Source organism: Elephas maximus, chromosome 3 (genome assembly GCF_024166365.1).
Source record: "Elephas maximus indicus isolate mEleMax1 chromosome 3, mEleMax1 primary haplotype, whole genome shotgun sequence".
NCBI classification, from domain to species: Eukaryota; Metazoa; Chordata; class Mammalia; order Proboscidea; family Elephantidae; genus Elephas; species Elephas maximus.
Window position 1 is genome coordinate 195,620,243 of NC_064821.1, and position 25,090 is coordinate 195,645,332.

Below are 25,090 nucleotides of genomic sequence, written 5' to 3' on the forward strand. Positions count from 1 at the left end.
ACACCAAACCCAGTGCCGTCGAGTTGATTCCAACTCATAGTGACCCTGTAGGACAGAGTAGAACTGCCCCATAGAGTTTCCAAGGAGCACCTGGCAGATTTGAACTGCCGACCCTTTGGTTAGCAGCCGTAGCACTTAACCACTACACCACCAGGGTTTCACCTTAACCAGGGGCAAGGAGGATGCTGATGCTACTGTACAGTTCTTCCCTACATCACCTAAAATTGCTTTTTTCCTGCCAGACACTGCAGTCCCAGGACCAGTAGTGCAGCTGTGGGTGCTGAAAGCAGGAGTGATCCCTAAGCAAGAGACTCGAACTATACCCCTGGACCTGTGTGCCAGAATTCCTAAGGGCCTGATGTACCTTTCCCCCATCTGGCAAAATTGGAGGTGACGGTGAATACGGCCATATTGCCTAGTGGTGGAGATAGCCTACCAGTGTTATACCCGTGTAACCCAAAGATAGGAGGGAGTGTACTGAGGGAACAGGGAGTAGTTGATGTTAGAGACGATGGAGTGCTACAATAGTTTGGAGAAGTTGGAGATTTGGAAAACTTTTAACCTCTGTCTCATAAGAACCTGCTTTGTGCTGATCCTTATAAAAGAAATTACGAATTTAGTGGAGTATGCTTCTTCATGTATTCATTTTGGTCTCAGGCAATGGAATTTGGGCAGAGGTGACAATGTGACAACATACCAGTTCTGTGCCTAGGCTTTAAGAGATATCAGACAATTTTTCTCACTCCTGTCTTCCATGGCTATAAGGAACTGATGACCCAGCCAGCCCAGCAGTTCAAGAAGGATGAAAGACCTGAGACCAATCTGCAATAGGAAGTAAGCCCAGCCAGACTGCAATTTGGAGCCAAACTCCCCAGCCAAGTCCGGGCTAGATCAGCCAACCCTCAACCAACTGCATACATGTGAACAAGAAAAAATGGTTTAAGTGACTTTGGCCACTGAGCTTTGGGGTGGCTCATTAAACAGCAATTTTGACTAAAATGTAGACTAAAAGGAAGGAGCTAATAATACTCAGAATCTTTTGGATTAATTAAAATTACATATGTAAGTTACACATTTATAATCCATGTATACATATATTGGATCTAGTAATTGAAAGAGGAGTCATGAGAAAAGTAACTAATAAGAAATAGGTAAATAAAAGAAAAATGTTTATGGCAAAATTATTTTAATTCTTTTAAATCTAGCTTCTTGTTACATGTGGGAACGCTGGTGATGCAGTGGTTAAGAATTTGGATGCTAACTGAAAAGGTCAACAGTTCAAATCTACCAGCTACTCCTTGGAAACCCTATGAGGCAGTTTTACTCTGTCCTATAGGGTCACTCTGAGTCAGAATGGACTTGATGGCAACAGGTTTGGTTTTTTGATTTGTTACATTTTATTCCATTGCATATAAGCTAGTTATACTTATTGAAAGTTATTAACTCATGTTTAATAGTTAGACTTTTTATTTAAAAGTCAAGCATGGAGGAATATGTTAATGGCTTTTAATCTCAAGCCACTAGATGCAGGAGAAAATACATACTGTAAAATTAGTAGTATTGTAACATCGCTCAGGAGGTGGAAAGTCGTAGAATTGTGAAACATAGGAAGAAATTATCAGATTTTGGAAGGTTTTCTTTGCAAATTCAATTTATACCAGTAATGGATAAGGTCATAGCAACAAAGAGGAAATAAAACAAATAGATACAAACCTGATGTCTCTTGGTACCAGTAATAAAACGGTAGGGCAACAGCAACAAAACCAAGAACACCAAAGAGTCCCCCGAGAGTTCCGGCTATGACAAGGTCTTTTCTGTAGCCCTCAGGTCCTGAGGAAAGAAACCAGTGCCTCAGCCTCAGAGGGTAAAGAGTAAACTTTTAAAGGTAAATGTTGTACCCTGGAATCCTTATAGGGGATGTGGGAATAGTAAATAGAAATTCATGTAAGAAGCCACTAAGTATAGTCCATATTCTCAGGTTAGTGTGAGGAGAAGATAACCAGACACTGAGGTCGCCTTCTCTACCTCTCCACACGCAGTAGACATCACACAGGACACCACTCATCTTCTGAAACCGTAAAAGTTATCAATAAAGAATTTGGCTGTGTTGTGTAAGAATGTAGAGGTCAATCATATAAGAGATGCGATGCCTCATAAAATAGCACTGCAGAGCCAGAGGGTAGAGGCTTGTGGAATTTGGAACTATAATTTGTGGGAAAATGATAGTTTGCTAATTATAATATTGATCATCACTCCCCTACATCCAGTACCACCAACCTACCTGTGACATTGAGTGTCACCACCTGACTACGCTGGGCCCTGAGGCCATTGTCGGCCTCACAGGAGTAGTTCTCAGAGTGCTCTGAGGTCAGAGAGAGGTTGAAGGATGCTCCTCCTCCAAAGGATGCCGAGCTGTTCCCCAGGATGACATCCTTTTGATAGAACTGGTACAGGATAGGGTGAGTGCCTCTCTGGACCTCACAGTGAAGCTCCACCACGTCCCCGACCACAGCCTGGGCCCCAGAAACCCTGATGGTAAGGGCAGGGCGAGACACTGGAACTAATAGAGAAAAAGGGGCTGTCAGAGAGGATTTTTGATGCTGCAGTAAACTTACGAACCCCCATGATGGAGTCTTAGCAAAGGGCCTGGCCCTTTGTCATGCTGTATTACTTCCATTCTCACATGCCCCCTAGAATAATCAGAGGTAGTTTTCTCAAAGCTGTATTCAGGAACTTAGGGGAATACCAAATCTGAGCTACTGCTTGGGCATGGTCATTTCTTGTTACTTTTTTCTTATGCCAGCCCAGACTTCTTTATGTTACACAAAAAGAAAGACATCAGCAATTTAACTTGTAAGGGTTCTCCTCCCCCACAAAAAAACCAAACCCAGCTCCATCGAGTCTATTCCAACTCATAGCGACCCTACAGGACAGAGTAGAAACTGCCCCACAGAGTTTCCAAGGAACACCTGGCGGATTTGAACTGTGGACCCTTTGGGGTTACCCATCCTCAAATTGCTATTTGTTCTCCACAGCACTGATCCCTGGGGCCTCCTGGAATTTTCTCATGACTCCTATGTACCATGACTTCAGTTTTGGAATTCCCACCTGAGACGAATGAAAGTGGGACTCACTTCTCACAGTGATGTTCACCTCACTCAGGACGGGCTGGTAGCCATTGTCAGCTCTGCAGTAATACTTGCCAGCATCACTGTCCTTCACAGCCAGGATCTCCAGCTCTGCTGACAGGGAACGCTGGGTCTTGTTTCCCAGGCTGGTTTCTGTGGTCTCTCTGTGCCAGGAGAATGTGATGTTTCCTGTGCCCTCAGACACCGAGCAGAGGAGGACCAACTTCTCTCCTTCAATCACCTGCCCGCCAGGGGGCTGGGTTTCTAAGCTCACGTTAGCGACGGGTACTCCTGAGTGGGTATAAGATAACATGTGAGAACCCTGACTATAGAAAACCCTGAGACCGGGACAAAGACAGATTCCATCCCCTTGGGAATATAGGGATTTACATGTAATCCATTATAAGCATGCCTACAGACGTATGGACTCCATTACACTTAGCCTTGAAGAATGTGGATACAGATATTTGCATATCCCAACCCTGATTCTGGCTAATTTCATGGCAGCAATTACTACAGAATTTGTGGTGAACCACCTGCTCCATGAGGCAGGGAACGCTTTTTGGTTGAGCCACCGTGCAGGTAGATGTCCTTTACACAGAATGAAGACGGACACTGGCAGCATCAGCCCTACCTTAGAAAAGGCGTTGTCACTAATAATGATCTAAATGACAATTCTTCCTTTGTTTCCAATTTCAAGGCCTGAACCCAATCACAACCCTTCTGTCCCAAAGCATCCTCTGACCACTCAGATTCACTCTTGCTTCTGCCTTTTCTGAGGCTTTCTTTAGTCCCATACACTGTAGCACTACATTGCCTTCTAATAAGTCAAGACGTGTTGCAATCCCAGCAGATCAGCCATTTGGAGGCAGCAACCTTGGCTTTTAAAGTTGCTGGCCCACTGCTAAGTGCCGCACACACAGTCAGTGGTCAATGAATGTCTGATTATTTGACTGATAAAGAAGAGACAGATTATAGGGAGCTTAATCCATTCCTGATTCTTACAAACAGAGATGTCAAGAGCAAATTGGAAAGTTTCTCTAGCCTAGTTCCCACTTTACACAAGGACAGGATTTGCACAAAGAAACAAAAGAACTAGCAGTCCCCCTGAAGCCAGAGCACACCTTTCTTTTCCTTGCAGGCTCAGCCCTACCAATACTTACTCTGCACATGAATCTGAGATTTGAGGCTCTGCTTTTTGACCCTGGGAGTCACTGTTTGTGCCTCGCACCAGTAAGACCCTGAGTCTTGGCTCCATATAGTAGGGATATGGAGCTCTGGGGACTTGCTCCAGCCTGGCCCCAGGCCCTGGCCTTCTCTGAAGAAGCAGAATTGAAGCTCGGTGCCTGATTTCTCAGGAGGGAGCCAGGTCTCACAGGTCAGGGTCACTGGGGTCCCCTCCGTGGGCTGAGAGGAGCTGGCCGTCAGCACAGGAGGTGGAAACAGCTCTAGAGAGAAGGATCACAACAGTACCCAGAGCAGTGAGATTCAGAGTTCCTGCTGAAAAGCGCCTGGTGAGAAGCAACCCCAGCAAACAGGACACTCAGAGCCAGACACATCTTCCTTGCACGGTCAAACCACAAGCATTTCAGCTCATGCTTGGCACACGACAAGCTTTCCCCTGCCAGGTATTCACGCTGCTCTGCTGCCACAGCCTCCTGCCCAGCCCCAGCTCACACGAGAGTGAGGATTTTACCTTGGACTTTGAGCTTTACTGCTTTTGAAGTTGTTTCCCAATTCCAAAGAAGTTTTCCAGAAATGGCACAGTGGTACTGGCCACTGTCATTAAAAGCTGCACTTTGGATAGAGAAGGTTGAGACTTTATCTGACAAAAATAACTGTCTTCCATCCTTGTAGTAAGACATAGTTTTTATTATTCCAGTCCATTTTGCCTGGCATTTCAGAACCACACTGTCTCCTTCCAAGACAGAAGAGGGGGCCAGAAGGTTCGCCCCGTCTGCAAGAGAGAGGTAGAGAAATTGGATTTACCTTTTCTGCAGAGAACTCAAGTGCCTGACCTACTCCCTTGCTGTTGGGCAGTGAGATGGTGTTAGGAATTGTCTCTGTAACTTTAGACAGGATAGAGGTTCTAACTCATGCCTTATTTACTCAAGGCTGCACCCCATTTTTCCCAAGGGGAAGGAGGATGCCAAGGGAGCTGCAACTTTTTACATAGATGGAAGAATGTTCTGCTAGATCTCCTTTTCTTAGCTCTCTCCACTAGTGATATCACACAGGAGACCACTATCCCCAGGGGGAACACTACTTTTCCACCACCTATGCATTCATCCCAGAGTTGGAATCACATTAGACAGCAACTAACAACCACCACAATAACATGCATTCATCAGCCGAAATAATGGGTTTCAAGTCTGTGAGATGGGTGGACTTGGGGAACGAGAAGGCATGATAGTGAAGTCAAAACCCCTGAGCGGAATGTCCTAGTAAGTGAGCATAAGCTGGTTCATAGCTTCTTCCAGGAAGCTACAAAGAGTCAGGCTATGTGTCATTGTGATAAAGGTCAGACACCTCCAGGGTTGTAATCTGTGTACCAGAAACCAGTTGCTGTCAAGTGTGTCAGAGTAGAACTGTGCTCCATAGAATTTTTCAATGGCTGATTTTTCAGACATAGATCGCCAGGTCTTTCTTCCAAGATGGCTCTGGGTGGACTCAAACTTCCAACTTTTCAGTTAGTAGTTGAGCATATTAACTGCACCATCCAGAGGCTCCATTCTGTGTTCATTACCTCTTAATCTTGTGAAAGGAGTCAGGGGTCCTAGCAGGGCAAGGGGAAGAAGCCCTAATGCTGGCTCATTTATCCTTAAACCCAAAAAACCAAACCCATTGCCATCGAGTTGACTCAGGCTATCCTCAGGGAGTTCCAAATCCTCTAGCAACCAGCCTTGATCGATAGGAGCCAAACAGGCACAGTCAGGCTGAGGCAGGCACCTACAAAGGTGCCCAATAGGGGTGCCTCTCATCTAGGAGAATAAAGAAGAGAATTGTATTGAGGCGACAACGGTAAGAAACAGGGAGAATGTTAGTTGTGAATGGAGGACTTTGATTTAGGAAATAATATTGGAGTCATTATTCCCTGTCCTTGAGCATAGAGAATGTGACCCAGATGGAGTTGAACTCACAAGGACTCACAAGGACACATCAACTGGGCTCTGAGGTATAAAGACAATAGCTAAAACAATCTTGGAAAGTATCTTTCAGGGAATCTTTAACATAAGCCAATCAAACAGAACCCAAAAGATTTACCACTCTTATCTTTTTCTGTTAGCATTTAGTGAGTAGAAAATTTGTTGGACCCATGAAGACCCTCCTGACTGTTGTTATCAATGAGATGGTTAAGAAAGACAATTCAAATTGTAGGATTACAGAGATTTAGTACTTTCTAGACAGTCGATGAAAAGATGAAGCTTTCAATGGTTTTGCTCATTTGTAATGTTAATATATACTGATGACTCTATTACATCCCTTAGACTTGAGCAGACATGGCTCTAGCACCATGCTTGTCTGTTTTCCCATTATTGCCTGTTCTGTAATATTCCTTGAACTTGGACAGATATGGCTGTGGCAGCATGCTGGTCTGTTTTCCCATTCTTGCCTATTCTGTAATGTTTCCTTGGGCTCAGGCAGACACGGCCCCGGCAGCATGCTTGTCTGCTTCCCACTTTTGCCTTTTTGAACATATACCAAGTAAAACTTTCTGCTTTAGGAAACTTTGTGATGTTTTTACCCAATAACAGTTAATGGCACAGTGGTCAAAGATTTCTGAAGCTATAAATCCAGTCAAACTCAAGGAGACCTGGACTGTGGAGAAAAAGCTGGCAAAACGCGTTCTATCTTCTGGACCCACGTGTTCCCATTCCATGTCGCTTTGACAAGGACAGAATAAGTGCTCTTGGAAAGCGAGCCTTTGCTTATTCTTTTTTGTTCTCTTTATCATGTGTTCTTAAGTTTTGTTTGGCATATTTGTTTGAAGAACTGGTTGTTTGACTAAGGAGAATCTTTCTTAGATTTTTGCTTGACCATTTGGTTAAGGGTGATATCTAGTTAACTCTTTCGATGAGCTGCAATTTAGGTCTGGATTCGGGCATTTGAAATTTTAAAGAGGTAATTCTATTTTCGAAGAGCTCTGAGGCACCATAAGCCACAAAAATTTGGGAACGAGTCAACCAGTAAAAGCCATCAGGGCAGTCATCAGTGCTCATCACAAGCTTTAAAGTCTCCTGTGACAAGACAACGTAATCGAGAGACAGGCTAGAGCACTAGCATGCCGGCCACCCCCAAGAAAACTCTCACGCAATGAAGGTACACGTTGGTCTAAGCAAAACACTGTCTAAACTCTGTGGTGTTCCTCGTCAGGTTTCTTTTTGTGGCTCAGAGAAATCCTTGAAAATAGTGCTGTCTTTTACCAAATTTGCAGGGGGAGGTGACAGCTCCTGACCTGTGTTATGAAATTTGAAGGGAGAGGTGATAGTTCCATACCTGTTTTATGGTCTAGTTTCCCAATGAAGAATCACAATGTTAAAATTAAAATCATCAGTAGCTTTAAAGTACTTTCCAATTGAAGGGACTAGTATATTTAAGGTCTAAAATAAGAGACTAGGTCTATGGCCAACAGAATGAGTTAAATTCAAAAAGAAGGAAACCAAAAGCTTGAACCTTAGAGCTTAACATATTTGATAAATAAGCCTGGATTTCCCTCCTACTGCTGAGACACCGGTTTGTGGTTCACATCTAAAAAACACTGTAAACTGAAAATACTAGAAGTAATTTGGAATTTCAGTGACCACTTTGGGAAGCTTTCATTTCTGTTGTCTTTTCTTTTTGGGGAACGCTTGCTTGATGCTCAGGTTTTGTCAAAAGTTCTAATATTGCTCCATTTGAGGCTCTGGCAAATTAACAAGTTTTATCTAGAACTTGTTTTTTTCCTTTGAATTCAGTCTATTAAATTCCAAAAATTGCTATATACATTTTAAGAAACTGGAATTCCCATACTCTTGTTTTGTGTGGTATTTTTCAGTGAGTTTATGTGGTTTTTCTGTCTCCTTTGGTTCTAAGAGCTTGCTTCTGGTTTAGAGTGTTATGTCTAAGTTTCTGTACTGTGTTAGGCTGGAGGTTATGGTTGAGAATTGCTGTTTTTTTTTTATAAGGCTGTCTTAGAACCTCAGTTGTTTCTTCATCCAGAAAAACTGTCTTGTGTCTGTCTTATAATTTAGAATTTTAATAGCTACTTCGAGAGACTTTGATGGAAATTGGTCTATTTCAAAAGTACATCAAGATCTTTATGTTCTATACTATGTCAACCTTAAAAGCAAAACCTTTCTAAGTAACTTAAGCTTGGGAAAAATATGGGAAATTGTAAAAGTTGAATGAAAACTTGGAATACTTTTTAAAAAACACTTTATTTCAACACCTATGTTTTATGGTATAAAGGCTTAAAATAATTTCTAAGACCTTTTAGGTAACCTATTGATGTTAAATTGAGTTAATAGATATGTAACTTAATTTAAGTTTATATAATTTTACTTTTTATGCAACAAGAGAAAGAATACATAAATATACGTATATTTAGGTCTGCTAATGAATGTGTTCATTTTTGCTCCTTTAAAGTTATATACTAGAAGAGATATGCAACAAAGACAACATTTACGAGGTTTACTGAAAAAGAAATTTATTTGATATGGTCCAAAGTTTTATCTGTCTGACTGAAGTTTAATGGTTTAATTCATGAGATTTTTAGGAGCTTTAATGTTAAATAGCATGTAAAACAAAGAATTAGGTTTCTCGCTGCTAAAATAACTAAATTTTCTTTGGTTTCTGAGTTAAAAGGTTAATTTATTTGTGTAGTTTAAGATGAAGGTTTGGCCTGTCATTAGAATAAGATTTCTGAGTCAAAAACCAAGCCACATGGCTTCAGGAAAAAAAGCTAAGATTTTTACTTTAAAATCTTTGGTTAAATAACTTAAGTATTGTTTCTCAGTGACATATAATCAACTCCTGACAACTCTGAAACTTCATGGAAAGCCATAAAAAAGTTTATAAAGGAAAAGTGTTAAAAACATTTATTTAATATGTTATCAATTACATGGAACGTGTTGTCAAAATTGAGAAATGCCTGATTCTTTTTGGGTTAAAATTTGTTAGTATTTCCTCTTATGTTTTTGCCTAGTATTAGACAACAAATACATAATATTATGTCATAATTTTATTTTTCTTAATTGCTAACTTGGTTGCAACTTTATTTCTTTTGAGTCTAGTATCATAAAAGCCAATAGTTTGATTGGGAAATTGACATCATAAAAAAAAAAAAATTTTTTTTGTTTTGTTTGGTTACCTATGAATTTATTACTACTTGGGTAGAGACTTGTATATTTGTGGTATATCCTGACTATATGGTATTATGCCTCAAGATTATTATTAATAATAATATCTTATATCTTAAGTTCTTTAAAAATATGATTAATGATTATATTTAAAAATATTTTTTATCTTAAGTTTTTTTTAACTGATTTTATTGACCTTGGTGGTGTAGTGGTTAAGTGTTATGGCTGCCAACCAAAAGGCCGGCAGTTCGAATCTAACGGGAACTTCTTGGAAACTCTGGGGGGGCAGTTCTACTCTGTCCTGTAGGGTTACGATGAGTCAGAATTGATTCAACGGCAACAGGTTTTACATTGTGCTTGTAATTAATTTCTATCTGGTCTTTCACTATTAACAGTATTATTTTTATAAATTAATCATGGCCATATTAAGTTTTGTCATCTGCAGATAAGTTTTTACTTTGCTGATTTGCTGATAATATTTGATCAAAATATCTTAACAAAAAGATGGACTATATCGGACTTATGAAAAAGACTAGCTAGACTGAATCAAGATTTCCAGAACTCTTACACAGAAGCTGATGGGATCACAGACTGTGGCTGATCCAGAATCAGGTGGGAAAGAAATTAACTACATAAGACTGAGTAAACTAAAGGAAACTAGGGTTTTTATATGGGAATATTGCTGAGGTTTTAAGGTCCTACTTTCTGGATATAAGAAATCATTTTCCTTTCTCCTAAATTATCTAGCTAATGGGTTTAGGTATTGTAACACTTGAATTAGAAGCTCCTGTTGGTAAACTTAGAAAAGTTGTAAATATCATCACCAGAGAAGCATCTGAAATTTGAGCTATGATTTTACAAAATAGAACAGCATTAGATTTTCTATTAGTTCTTTCAAGGAACAGTTTGTGCCTTAATAGATAAATGTTGCTGAGTTTATATTAATACTCAATCTGAGGTTTTGTAGAATATAGTTGCTGTTGAGCCATGTAAAAAGCAGTTACCGAAGCTGCTTGTCTATTAAAAAACACCTCATGAGATTTGTTTCCTTGGTTCAAAGACTTTAGGGTCATGGTTTCATCACTATTTTAGACAATTGGCTTAATACTATTGTTAGTGTTTCTTTTCTACTTCCTAGTTTGCTGTATGATTCCTGGGATCTTAAAAACCAGATGGTGCCCAATTACCATTTATTGAGCATTTTTGATCAAAGATTCCATAGCAAGATCATGATCGAAAGGAGGGAAACATGAAAGAGTTGTAATTCTCCTGGAATCCAGATTTCTGGCTTTCATGAAGGCTCTAAGGTAATCCACACAGGCCTTTGGATGTCCTTTTGAACCTCGAGTTTTGAGGGAAAAAAAAAAAAAAAAACTGGTTCCTGAAGCCACTCAGAGTCAAAAAATGGTCCAGATAAACTAGTAAGACCATTTTGCTCTGGACTTTTTTTTTTTTTTAAGGATTCTCTGTATTTTGGGAAACTGACTCCAAAGATTGGACTGAGAGCTATGTTCAGGGTAAATCAGTAATCAGTTTATTTAGTCTTCAAGACAGTGTCATGAAAGACTTGTCTAATGTTTGTAATCAAACTCTCACCCTCTTATTATGCAGAAATTTATGTATCTCAAAGAAACCAAGTTCTCAGAGAAGATCAATCTCATGGCTCAGACTCCCCTTTGTCTTTCGTTTTACTTCTGCTTCTTAGAAAGTGACTCATGACTTAATGGGTAAGCCAAGGAGGGGCAACTTGCCCTTGGGAAGAATACTTAATATGTTTTAAACAGATTAACTGGATACTTCCAACAGAAGTCCATCCTATATCATCTTGCTAATCAAGAATTTTCTAGTGGAAATTTATTTGTCACATGTAAATTTTTCTATACCTTCTGTTTCCCCTAGCCAAATTTCTGTACTCCTTATGGATGTATGTTTTTGCGTGATAGATCCAACTATACTAGTTTAGAGGATCCCTTTCCAACTGATAGTGAATTTATGTGGGCAAACTCTTGTTTAGATTCCTGACAAATGCATGGGCAATGCCCTTTAGGAACTTTAAGATTACCTTTAGATATTCATAGTAATGCTGCTAGTAAATATTGGAAAGTTAATGTTAAATTATAACACATTGTAAAATGAAAGTCAGAAGAAAACTCATTGGTCCAACTCCCAGAGTATGGTTGGTAGATTAATTCCTACTTATGGCATAGTTGAATTAGAGAAATCTTTAAGAAATTTATCAATCGCTATGGGACAAATAGCAGGCAAAATTGCTGATGGGATGGAAACACAACAGCAATGTCTGATCTCATAAGCCAAGGTGACACAAGATAACAGAATAGACTTAGATTTTTTTATTAGTCCAAGAAAGTAGTCTGTGCTGTAGAATTAGACAGCAAGTTACTTGATTACACATTGTAACACTCTTACAAACACCAGATTTGTTTGGTTGGTTACCATCAAGAATAAGTACATGGGCTAGATCACTACTGCAAGGGATAGTAATATTCTTAGTATACATCCTGATAGTATTAAAAAAAAAAAATTATCTCCTGTCTTCTGGTCTTACACACTTAAAAGGCAAAAGAAAAACCTTGGGCTGAAATGTTGGCATACATTGTCTCTGCTCACTTAGAGATGAGAACATCAGTCTTACTTAAGACCCTGGTGAAGAACCAGATGGTATCTGGTAGAAAACCAGCACCATGAGTTTAAAGAGCCTGCAATGGCCACTGTCTAGAAGCTCAACTAAGTCCAGGCATTGATCACCAATGTGTTATCTCCAATTTCCATTCAACAAGAGGGAATGATTTTAGGAAATAATACTGCAGTCATTATTCCCTGTCCTTAAGCATAGAGAATGTGATCCAGCTGGAGCAGGACTCACAAGGACACATCAAGCAGGCCCTTAAATATAAAGAGAATAGCTAAAACAATCTTAGAAAGTGTCTTTTTGGGAACCTTTGGGAACCTTTCATGCAAGCCAATCAAACAGAACAAAAGATTTTCCAATCTTATCTTTTTCTATTAGCATTTAGTGAATAGAAAATTTGTTGGACCAATGAAGAATTGTTGAAGATTTGTTGGCAGAAAATTTGCCCTGACATGGAGAAAGATGAAAGGATATCTATCTAAGATGCTCATCGAACTCCACAGAAGGTAGATCCTAAAAGAAAGTCACCAAGACATATTATAATCAAACTTGACAAAACCAAAGACAAAGAGAAAATTTTAAGAGCGGCCAGGGATTAGTGAAAATTGCCTACAGAGGAGAATCAATGAGCATAATTTCAGACTACTCAGCAGAAACCATGCAGGCAAGAAGGCAATGGGATGACATATGTAAAGCATTGAAGGAGAAAAATTGCCAGCTAAGAATCATAAAAAATATATCTAGCAAAATTGTCTCTCAAACATGAAGGCGAAATTAGGACATTTCCAGATAAACAGAAGCTTAGGGGATTTGCAAAAACTAAACCAAAATTACAAGAAATACTAAAGGGAATTGTCTAGTTAGAAAATCAATGATATCACATACCAACCCAACACTAGAACACAGGACAAAGCAACCAGGTATCAACTGAGGTAGGGAAATCACAAAAATAAATCAAGATTTAAAAACGCTCAAAACAGGGAATCAGCAATGTCATTATATCAAAGATGACAACATTAAATCAATGAAGAGGGACTAAAAAAGTAGCCGTACATCTTCCATATGGAGAGGAAAATAAGGCAATATAGAGAGACACAAGTTAGGTTTAAACTTAGAAAAATAGGGGTAAATATTAAGGTAACCGCAAAGAAGACTACCATCAAAATAAAAAACAAGAAAAACATAAAGACTCAGCAAAAACAAAATCAACAACAATGAAAAAGAAGAACACACAATTTACAAAAACTACTCAGTGCAAGAAAATAAGTGGAAAAATGAAATTGTCAACAACACACAAAAAAAGACATCAAAATGATAACACTAAACTCCTACCTATTTGTAATTACACTGAATGTAAATGGACTAAATGCACCAATAAAGAGACAGAGAGTTGCCAAATAGATTAAAAAAAAACACGATCCATCTATATGCTGCCTACCAGAGACACACCTTAGACTTAAAGACACAAACAAACTAAAGCTCTAAGGAGGGGAAAAAAATATATCAAGCAAACAAAACTCAAAAGAGAGCAGGGGTGGCTACACTAATTTCTGAGAAAACAAATTTAAACCTACCACAAAGGACAAGGAAGGACACTATATAATGATTAAAAGGAAAATACAGCAGGAGGATATTACCATATTAAACATTTATGCACTCAACGACAGGGCTTCAAGATACATAAAACAAACTCTAACAGCATTGAAAAGTGAGATAGACAGCTCCAAAATAATAGTAGGAGACTTCAACACATCATTTTTAGGGAAAGACAGAACATCCAGAAAGAAGCTCAATAAAGACACGGAAGAGTTAAACGCCACAATTAACCAACTTGACCTCATAGACATATACAGAACACTCCATTCAACAACATCCAAGTGTACTTTCTTTTCCAACTAATATGGAACATTCTCTAGAATAGACCACATATTAAGCCATAAAGTGAAACTTAACAGAATCCAAAACAATGAAATATTACAAAGCATCTTCTCTGACCATAAAGCCATAAAACTAGAAGGCAATAACAGAAAATCAGGGAAAAGAACTGAACAACACTTTGCTCAAAAATGATTGGATTATAGAAGAAATAAAGGACAGAATAAAGAGTTGCATAGAATCCAACAGGAATGAAAACACTTCCTATCAGAACCTTTCGGACACAGCTAAAGTAGTGTTCAGAGGTCAATTTATAGCAATAAATGCACATGCCCAAAAAGAAGAAAGGTCCAAAATCAAAGAATTATCCCTACAACTTCAACAAATAGAAAGAAAGCAACAAAAGAAACCCTCAGGCACCAGAAGAAAACAAATAATAAAAACTAGAGCAGAATTAAATGAAACAGAGAACAGAAAAACAACTGAAAGAGTTGATAAATGAAAAGCTGGTTCTTTGAAAAGGTTAACAAAATTGATAAGCCATTGGCCAGACAACAAAAGGAAAACAGGAGACAAAGCAAATAACCCCAATAAGAAATGAGATGGGCGATATCACAAGTGGTCCAACTGAAATTAAAAGAATCGTAACAGAGTACTATGAAAAATTGTGCTCTAACAAATTTGAAAACCTAGAGGAAATGGACAAATTTCTAGAAACACACTGCCTATCTAAACTAACACAGAGGTAAAACCCACCCAATGCCGTCGACCCAGAGGTAGAACAACTAAATAAACCCCTAACAAAAGAAGAGATTGAAAAAGTAATTCAAAATCTCCCAACAAAGAAAACCCCTGGCCCTGACAGCTTCACTGGAGAATTCTTCCAAGCTTTCAGAGAAGATTTAGCACCACTACTGCTAAAGGTATTTCAGAGCATAGAAAAGGAGGGAATACTCCCAAACTCATTCTATGAAGCCAGCATAACCCTGATACCAAAACCAGGTAAAGACTCCACAAGAAAAGAAAATTACAGACCAACATCCCTCATGAACTTAGACACAAAAATCCTCAACACAAATCTAGCCAATAGAATTCAACAACATAGCAAACAAATAATTCACCACAAACAAGTGGGATTCAGAGATAGTTATGCAGAGATAGTTCAACATTAGAAAAACAATCAAAGTAATCCATCACATAAATAAAAGACAAGAACCACATGATCTTATCAATTGATGCAGAAGAGGCATCTGACAAAGTTCAACAGCCATTCATTATAAACACTCTTAGCAAAATGGGAATAGAAGGAAAATGTCTGAACACTATAAAGAGCATTTATACAAAGCCAACAGCCAACATCATCCTAAATGGAGAGAGACTAAAAGCATTCGCCTTGAGAACAGGAACCAGACAAGGATGCCCTTTGTCACCACTCTTATTCAACATTGTGCTGGAGGTCCTAGCCAGAGTTATTAGGCTAGATAAAGAAATAAAAGGCATCCAAATCCAGAGACAAAGCAAATAACCCGAATAAGAAATGAGATGGGCGATATCACAAGTGGTCCAACTGAAATTAAAAGAATCGTAACAGAGTACTATGAAAAATTATGCTCTAACAAATTCGAAAACCTAGAGGAAATGGACAAATTTGCAAAGAAAAAGTAAAAGTGTCTCTGTTTGCAGATGACATGATCTTATACACAGAAAACCCTAAGGAATCCTCAAGAAAACTACTGAAACTTATAGAAGAGTTTAGCAGAGTATCAGGCTACAAGGTAAATATACATAAATCAGTTGAATTCCTCCACACCAACAAAGAGAACGTTGAACAGGAAATCACCAAGTCAATACCATTTACAATAGCCCTTAAGAAGATAGAATACTTAGAAATAAATCTAACTAGAGACGTAAAAGACCTATACAAAGAAAACTATAAGACACTACTGCAAGAAACCAAAGGAGACCTACGTAAGTGGAAAAACATACCTTGCTCGTGGACAGGAAGACTCAACATTGTAAAAATGTTTATTCTGCCCAAAGTGATCTACAGATACAATGCAATCCCGATCCAAATACCAGTGACATTTTTTAATGAGATGGAGAAACAAATCACCAACTTCATACAGAAGGGAAAAAGGCCCCAGATAAGTAAAGCATTACTGAAAAAGAAGAACAAAGCCAGAGGCTTCCCACTACCCGATTTTAGAACCTATCATACCACCACAGTAGTCAAAAGAGCCTGGTACTGGTACAACAACAGACACATAGACCAATGGAACAGAATTGAGAATCCAGACATTAGTCCATCCACATATGAGCAGCTGATATTTGACAAACGCCCAAAGTCAGTTAAATGTGGAAAAGACAGTCTCAACAAATGGTGCTGGCATAACTGGATATCTAGCTGCAAAAAAATGAAACAAGACCCATACCTCACACCATGCACAAAAACTAACTCAAAATGGATCAAAGACCTAAATATAAAATCCAAAATGATAAAGATCATGGAAGAAAAAATAGGGGCAATGCTACGAGCCCTAATATATGGTATAAACTGTAGAAAAAACATTATTAAAAATATACAAACACCAGAAGAGAAATTAGATAACTGGGAGCTCCTAAAATTCAAACACCTATGCTCATCCAAAGACTTCACCAAAAGAGCAAAAAGATTACCTACAGATTGGGAAAAAGTTTTTAGCTATGACATTTCCGGTCAGCGTCTGATCTCGAAAATCTATATGATACGGCAAAAACTCAACAACAAAAAGACAAATAACCCAGTTAAAAGACGGGCAAAGGATTTGAACAGGCACTTCAGTAAAGAAGACATTCAGGGAGCTAAGAGATAGATACATGAGGAAATGCTCACAATCATTAGCCATTAGAGAAATGCAAATCAAAACTACAATGAGATTCCATCTCACCCCAACAAGGTTAGCATTAATCCAAAAAACACAAAATAATAAATGCTGGAGAGGTTGTGGAGAGACTGGAACACTTACACACTGCTGGTGGGGATGTAAAATGGTACAACACTTTGGAAATCGATTTGGCGCTTCCTTAAAAAGCTAGAAACAGAAATACCGTAAGATCCAGCAATTCCACTCTTTCGAATATATCCTAGAGAAATGAGAGCCCTCACAGGAATAGATATATGCACACCGATGTTCATTGCAGCACTGTTTATAACAACAAAAAGATTAAAACAACCTAGGTGCCCATCAGTAGATGAATGGATAAAAAAATTATGGTATATTCACACAATGTAATACTATGCAACAATTGAGAGCAACGATGAATCAGTAATTCTAGTAAAAAAAACCAGGCTTAGTGGTCTGACTGAGACCAGAGGGACCCTGATGGTTATGGTCCCCAGACCCTTGATGGCCCAAGATTGGAACAATTCCCGAACCATCTCTACAGACAGGGATTGGGGATTGGCCTGGACTATAAAATAGACAATGATGCTGGTCAGGAGTGAACTTTGTGACTCAAGTAGCCACATGAGGCTTTGTGGGCGACTCCTGTCTGGTGGCGAGATGAGAAGGAAGAGGGGGACAGGAGCTGGTTGAATGGACATGGGGAATACAGGGTGGAGAGGAGGAATGTGCTGTCTCATTAAGGGGAGAGCAGCTGGGAGTGCAGGGTGGGGTGTGTATGGCTTTTTGTATGAGAGACTGACTTGATTTGTAAACTTTCACCTAAAGTGCAATAAATATATTTTTTTTAAAAAAGTAGGATTATAGAGATTTAGCAATTTCTAGACAATCTGTAAAAAGTTGAAGCTTTCAATAGTTTTACCCATTTGTAATATTAACATATACTGATGACTCTGTCACATTCCTCGAACTTGGGCAGCATGCTAGTCCATTTTCCCACTTTTGTCTGTTCTGTAATATTTCCTCAGACTCAGGCAGACACGGCTCTGGCAGCATGCTTGTCTGCTTCCCACTCTTGCCTTTTTGAATATATGCCCGATAAAATTTCCTTTCTGCTTTACTAAATTTTGTGATTTTTTTACCCTACAACAACCTCTGGGGTGGGGCATATAAGCAGGACCACAAAGATTAAATTCAGGGCAAGATACACAGGTATGAAATTTTTTTTCCCCACGAATAATGTTTTTAACGGAACAGCAACAAGAGTAGAAGGCAAACCATGTTTCTCAGGCGTTTGCCTGCAATGGAAGGTCAGCCAGGGTGAGGGCAATGCGTGGGTGGGGCTAGGAGGAGAAACAGAAGAGAAGACTGGCCTGAGGGAAAGGGTGGGGAGAGAAAGATATTACCAGCTGTTACACTGGAGTGGAATCATCTGCATATGAGCCTTTCCACTGGAGATGAGACTGAGGTTCAGAGAGGCCACCTGACTGCTCAGGCTACACAGCTGGTATATAGCAAAGGCATGATTTAAATCTAGTCTTTCAGCCTGTATAGCTACTCCTGAGTCCCTGGGTGGTGCTTACTTACCAACCAAAAGTCGGAGGTTGAAGTCCACCCAGAGGTGTCTCAGAAAAATAGGCCTAATGATCTACTTCCAAAAAATCAGCCTCAGAAAACTGTATGGAATCCAGTTCTACTCAGATAAACACAGAGTCCCCGGGAGTTGGAGCCAACTCAACGGCAACTGTTCTTTTTTTTTTTTTTTACTACATCATGCTGAGTAAGGCTCCCTTTTATTCTTTTCTGGAAACCCTGGTGGCACAGTGGTTAAGAGCTACAACTGCTAACTAAAAGGTTGGCAGTTTGAGTCTACCGCCGCTCCTTGGAAATCCTCTGGGGCAGTTTTACCCTGTCCTACAGGGTGGCTAGAAGTCAGAATTGACTCGAAGGCAAAGGTTTTATTCTTTTTTGAAGGGAAAGATCTCAAAGTCCTGAGGAGCCTTTCAGCTTTCTGAGAAGCTCTTGCGCAGGGAAAGAAAAGAGAATAAAGTGCCTGTTGCCTGTTCTCTGATTAGTCACCAGTGAGCCACTGCAGAGACTGTGTGCGCCTGCTATTGATACAGATAAGGTTAACTGTGCTGGCAGAACAAAGGAGCTGCTAAAAGATTACCATCTAGAAGCTGGGTAAACAAGAACCACAACCTGTCAACGTGAGATAGGGCTGAAACAACCCGTGAATTACTATATCCTTCTTAGTGTTTTTTTCTAGTCCCTTCCCCCTTTACAGGCTCCTGCATGCATAGAAGAACAAAGTGTGACTGCTGTTTAACCTTCCTTAGCCCTCTGAAGATGGTGATGGAGTGCCAAAGATCAGTGCGGTTGCGTTATATCCCATAATACGTGATGCCAAGGGCTGCTGAGAGGACTCCATCTTGAATATCTGTGGGTTCCATCTTGGATTCCAGATGTCGTGCAACCTATTTAACATGCACAGCTGTTCTGAGAAGTACCCACCCCTTGAAAGAAGCCCACTAAATATTCGTTACTCTATTGTCTCCACAGAACCCATATAAGCCCCAGCCTTGCTTCCCTTTTCCAGTCAGTCTTTTGGCGAGGTTTAGATCCCCACTGACTCCTTTTGCTTGACTCAAGCAAAATAAAGCTTGCTGAAGATAAAGTTTGTCTTTTGCGTGTATTCTTACTCAGGAAAAGAGAAGGACCCTTTGTGTCAGATTGGCAATTGGTAACAATATCACACTGAGACTGAGCAATAGCATGGATTCTATTTGTGGTCAGAAACCACCTGAGCTTTGACTGAAACCAAAAAACCAAAACCACTGCCATGGAGTCAATTCCTACTCATCCTACAGGACAGAGTAGAACTGCCCCATAGAGTTTCCAAGGAGTGCCTGGTGGATTTGAACTGCTGTAGCACTTAACCACTACACCACCAGGGTTTCCAAGCATTGACTAAGGTTTCCTCTAATTTCCGCCCTGACAGAAGGTGCACTGATGAGTATCACAGGGTAGACTCAGAGGTCTCACATGAACCAGAATAAACACAAGAGATGAGACTTGCTCTAGAACAAGCTCCAGGCCAGGACCTCCGTAGGTGTCCCTGGACATTCTTGGTCCATTAAGGGTGAGACAGGCATCTTCTTATTTCGGTACAGTTCCTTATAGGCCAAAGAGCTCCTTCCCACTTAGCAGTTAGCACTGGATAGACAACAAAACAAGTCTCCCTTTCTTTAGATTTAGTCTTATGTGGAAATTCTGTACGTAGAGTGAAATATTTCCCTCTTTATTTTCTTGGTTGAGTACAGCTTTAAGTCAGGAAGAAGGAGATAAATTAGTTTTAACCACACAACTTTAGAAAAGTAGCATAGGAATAAAAATTTTGGAACTAAATAATGGGTCTAGAGCTGGGATTGTCAAGCTCTGGCCCACCAGTTGGTCAGTTGTCTGTTTTTGTAAGTAAAGTGCCCTTGGAACACAGCCGTTCATTTACATATGCTCTATAGCAGCTTTCCTGTCTCAACAACAAAGTTGAGTAATTGAGTGGTTACAACAGAAACTAGCAAACCCTAACATATTTACTATTTCGTCTTTTATAGAAAATGTTTGCTGACGATCTAGAGAAACGACAATGCCACATGTTTGTTCTGACTGTGCACCAAGTTTTCATAACTGTGAGGACATATGACCAGACAATATTGAAAGGTTATAGTCCTACTGGCCGGGAAAACAATTCTCCCCAAATTAGCTTTCTGTCCAGTCTGCATGTCCTTTTTCAGATGTTACTTCCCTCCCTGCAGTTAAGGCTTTTAACAAGGAGGGGCACAGAGGATCTGCTTACCCAGGCAAGCATGACCAGAGTGGAGATTTCATGACCTCAGAACGAGTCAGCCCCTGGAAACAGTGACATTTGCACATCTCTGTAAGTCCTTCTAGAGCCTACTGTACAGGACCCTGTGGTGGCCAGGTGACTGATATACCAGAGACCAAGAACAAAGACAAGTGGGACTCACCTGACTGTTCACTGACTGGAGCTGTGAAGAGGTCAAAAGTCACAGGTTAGCACAGAGCTCATAATTTTGAAATTTGTATTATTCTGATAAATTTCTCAAAAATTCTTTCCATCTTTCTCTTCTTTTCTATTCCCCTACACAGTGGTTAAGAGCTACGGCAAGCTACAGGAAGCTATGGTTGCTAACCAAAAAGAGGTTAGCAGTTCAAATCCACCAGCTACTCCTTGGAAACTCTATGGGGCAGTTCTACTCTGTCCTATAGGGTCGCCGTGTGTTGGAATTGACTCAACGGCAACAGGTTTTTTTTTGTTGTTGTTGTTACTCCATTACTTGAGCCCTGGTGGTTCAGTGGTTAAGAGCTTGACTGATAACCAAAATGTTCAAATCCACTAGATGCTCCTTGGAAACCCTATGGGGGTATTTCTACTCTGTCCTATAGGGTTGCTATGATCAGAATCAACTCAAGGGCAATGGGATTTTTTACTCCATTATCACCAACAATTCAACCTTCCTCAAACTTACAACTAACCCTCATTTCATTTTATAATTACAAGGCAAGTTACAAGCTCAGTCTTTGACCAAAGAGATTGCCAGGAACAAGTCCCATGATGTTGGATATTTCGTGATTCTCTCCTTCATTTCATTCTCTTCTTCTGTCCTCACACCCATGCTTTTCAAAGGAGTAAACACTTGATAACGTGGTCACAGAAGGTTCATCAGAAAATGAGCATTGGGATAGTTGGAGAGTTGAACCCACTTTAAATGGATTCCTTTCCTTGCATTATATTTTATGTTAGAGTTCTTTGACTCAGTTAACAAATATTTATTTCTTCCTGCCAAGTATACAGAAAGGAATCTTTTTTTCTTCCAGCAGCAGCTCTCTTCTCAGTCATAAAACCAAAAAACCCACTGCCATCGAGCCAATTCCAACACACAGCAACCATATAAGACAGAGTAGAACTGCCCATAGAATTTCCAAGGAGCACCTGGTGGATTCAAACTGCCAACCTTTTGGTTAGCAGCCATAGCTCTTAACCACTACACCACCAGGTTTTCCATCTCCTTCATAGCCCGCAAATAAATAGAGGAACATTAGTAAAGCTTTGCAATGAATCTCCTGAACTCAGATCTTGTAGGTTACTGTTGGACTCATTGTTTTTTTCATGGTGGGGAAGGGAAGTATTAAGTGTAAAAAGTATGAAAATTTTATAATGAGAACATCACATTACTCTATAAGATCTTAGAGTTCAAAAAGAAATGTATGACTAACAAGTAGTAAAGTGGCCCACCTTGAAAATTAAGGATTGGGATGTGTTTCGATTTGATTTTCCTCAGACCCCTGATCCGGCCATCCCCCACTGCTTTGCATCTGCCTCTGAAATTTGGGCTGGAAGCAAAGACCTGAGCATTCCTACTTGTCCCTGGGCTCTGGTTAAACCCCAGACCACTCAGGAGGTGGACACCTCATCCTGTTGGCCACCTCAGTTCCAAATCAAATAATCAAACTCACCAAAGATGACCAGCAATGACCACAGCAACATGAGGACCTGGTGCAGCTACTTGAGAAGAGATATTCTTACAGCCACCAACTGGAGCCTTTGAGCAGGGAATGGAGCCTGCTTTTCAGAATAGGTTTTACGTAATTAGCAAAAAAAGGAAGTAGAAGAGACCAGCAAAGTGTTATCTCTATTGTCTGTTCTATAGGCACTAAGAGAGTTAAAGATGATCCTCTCTTATTGGCAGAGAAATTTCACATCTTGCCACCAAGGGTGCTGGTTATGACTATATAGGGCTCTTAAAGAGTCAGACACAGTTCTAAGTGCCTTCTCTTCACAAAGTTATTTAAAGTCCCTGTCAGCTTCTGAATTTGGTACTGTTGTGATCTCCTTTACACAACTGAGGTGAGTAAGCTGACCAAGATCAATGCGGTAGCAGTAGCAGAGCTAGGATTCCAGGAAGCCCAGTCCCACAGCCTGGCTCTTTAGCACTATGGTATATTAATATGATGTATTGCTTCTCAATGTTCCTTAAGATACCAGAATCATTATCCCAGTGGCTCAAATTTCTTACCTGAAATTTTCTTAGTCAATTTCCGTCTAGAATAGGATCTTACTAAAATTCAAAATACTTGCTCTATATCACTGAAAACATGTTCCCTTCCATGTTTCTAATTCACTTTGTTTTTTGTACCCCAGGCTGGTCCTAAAATAGCCACACTCGTCAGTTTTTTTGGTGGGTAGAAATCACGCATCATGCTAGTCCCTGCTGGGACCCTCGTCCTGATTAGATGTGATCCCTATTAACGTTATGTGGTGAAACCTGTGAGAACCAGAAATTGATGGACTGCCTTGTTTTTCCAGGTCTCACAAGTTTTCCACCTTTGACGGGGTGCAATTTCACCCCTTGTCTATAGCTTGTTGTAGTGGAAAATATTTGTTTTCGTTCACTAACGGGTTTCCACCTTACACAGCTTGTACCTTTCACACTTTTTACTGTGTCTAAAAATGTACTCAGAATCAGGCTGTCCAGGTCTTGTGCAGCATGACGGTTTAAACCACAAAAGCATAAGCGCTTATAGCTTGGTGACTGACTGATAGGGAAATAATCATAGAGTCAATGCCATCTGTTCAGGGGAATACTTAACATTATCACTCACTATAAATGTCACTCTACTTTGGGTTATTCATCAAAGCATTTCTTATAATAGTGAAAAAAGAAAATACTAAAATGCCAAAGGAAGATTAAAACATAAATCCACTGTCAAACCATGAAATAACAAGCAGCTATTAAAATGCTTCTACAGAAGAATATTTCATGGCGAGAAAAGATGTTTATGATATATTGTCAAGGGGAAAGTGAACACAGAATGCAGTTTGTCTCAAATTAGGAGCCCGCTATCCCCAATAAAAAGTGTTTGGGATGATAAGATGTTGCTGTTAGGTGCCGTCAAGTCGGTCCCAACTCATAGCGACCCTGTAGAACAGAGTAGAACTGCCCCATTGTGTTTCCAAGGAGCAGCTCGTGAATTTGAACTGCCGACCTTTTGGTTAGCAACTGAGCTGTTTAACCACTCCGCCACCAGGGCTCCAATAAAGTGTTAGTGTAATTATATATGAAACATGGAATTAAAGTGGTTTTCATTTCTCTCATTCTGCTTTTCGGTGTTTTCTAATATTCTTATAATAAACATATGTTATTTGTTTATTTTTAAATTAAAGATTCATTAAAAAAAAAAAGTTCTGGGCTGTATGGCCTCTTTCACCTCAAAGAGAAGCAAGCAATGCTACTTTCACTTTTGTATGCATTTAGAAGAACGACCTATTCTCTCCCTGGAACGAGAAATAGTCACCGAGCTTCTTGTCGAATCCTTGCCTACTGGGAGGGTTTCTAACCAGTCTCCATGGAGTTGATCCTGACTCATGGTGACACCATGTGCGTCAGAGTAGAACTGTATTCCGTAGGGTTTTCAATGGCTGGACTTTCAGAAGCAAATTGCTAGGCCTTTCTTCCAAGATGTATTTGAATGGATGGACTTGTACCTCCAACTTTTTGGCTAGCAGCTGAGTGTGTTAAGCATTTGCACCACCCCCCAGGAACTCAAGAAGGGCTTCTAGACGACCTGTAATTCTTCCTCATCCTAGCCACCCAAGAAGGCATAGGATTCTGGTAGAAGGAAGGGAATTAAGGAAAAAGATAGAGAGGAGGGCATGGAAAAGGTGGTAGAGGAGTTGGTGGTGGGTGTAAGTTTTTCACAGTCATCTAAGAAGATTTTTCAAAATACCCATGACTTTTCATTGATTCTGATCAACGGAAATATAACCTCTTCAGTTTAAATTTAGTATTCCCTAAGGCATTACCAAATGGTATGGAGCGGAACTCATGGTTGAGGTGAAAGTGGGTGCTGCAGATAGAAAATAATAGAAAGTTGTTGAAGACCAAATCTGTTGTACTGAGGGGGCTGGGCTACAATGATGGCTATAAGTCCTCTAAGATGGTTGATATGATCCACCTAGGTGCTGCTCTGTATCTGACAGATGGTGGACAATTAATTACATGTAGATAAACATAGCCTTGAAGCCTACCTAAACTTGTATGCAAACTAGGGACCACAGCCAGAGATTAGCAATTTTGATCAAGCTTAGGGTTCCAAGGCCACCAAGTCTAAGAATTCTTTTTTAGTGGATATAAA

At 39.8% G+C, this 25,090-nt stretch overlaps 1 protein-coding gene across 1 annotated transcript in view; it reads right to left on the minus strand.

Annotated features, from left to right (window-relative positions):
- Positions 1-22,488, minus strand: part of LOC126073788 (Fc receptor-like protein 2) — a 32,095-nt gene extending 9,607 nt beyond the window's left edge. The window contains exons 1-7 of the mRNA XM_049880867.1: positions 22,412-22,488; positions 20,902-20,922; positions 4,825-5,085; positions 4,292-4,576; positions 3,135-3,419; positions 2,282-2,560; positions 1,714-1,830 (exon numbers count right to left, since the gene is read on the minus strand). Of these exons, the coding sequence (XP_049736824.1) occupies positions 1,714-1,830; positions 2,282-2,560; positions 3,135-3,419; positions 4,292-4,576; positions 4,825-5,085; positions 20,902-20,922; positions 22,412-22,442 (1,279 nt within the window). The 5' untranslated portion in view covers positions 22,443-22,488. The remainder of the gene's footprint in view (positions 1-1,713; positions 1,831-2,281; positions 2,561-3,134; positions 3,420-4,291; positions 4,577-4,824; positions 5,086-20,901; positions 20,923-22,411) is intronic.
- Positions 22,489-25,090: the final 2,602 nt, after the last annotated feature.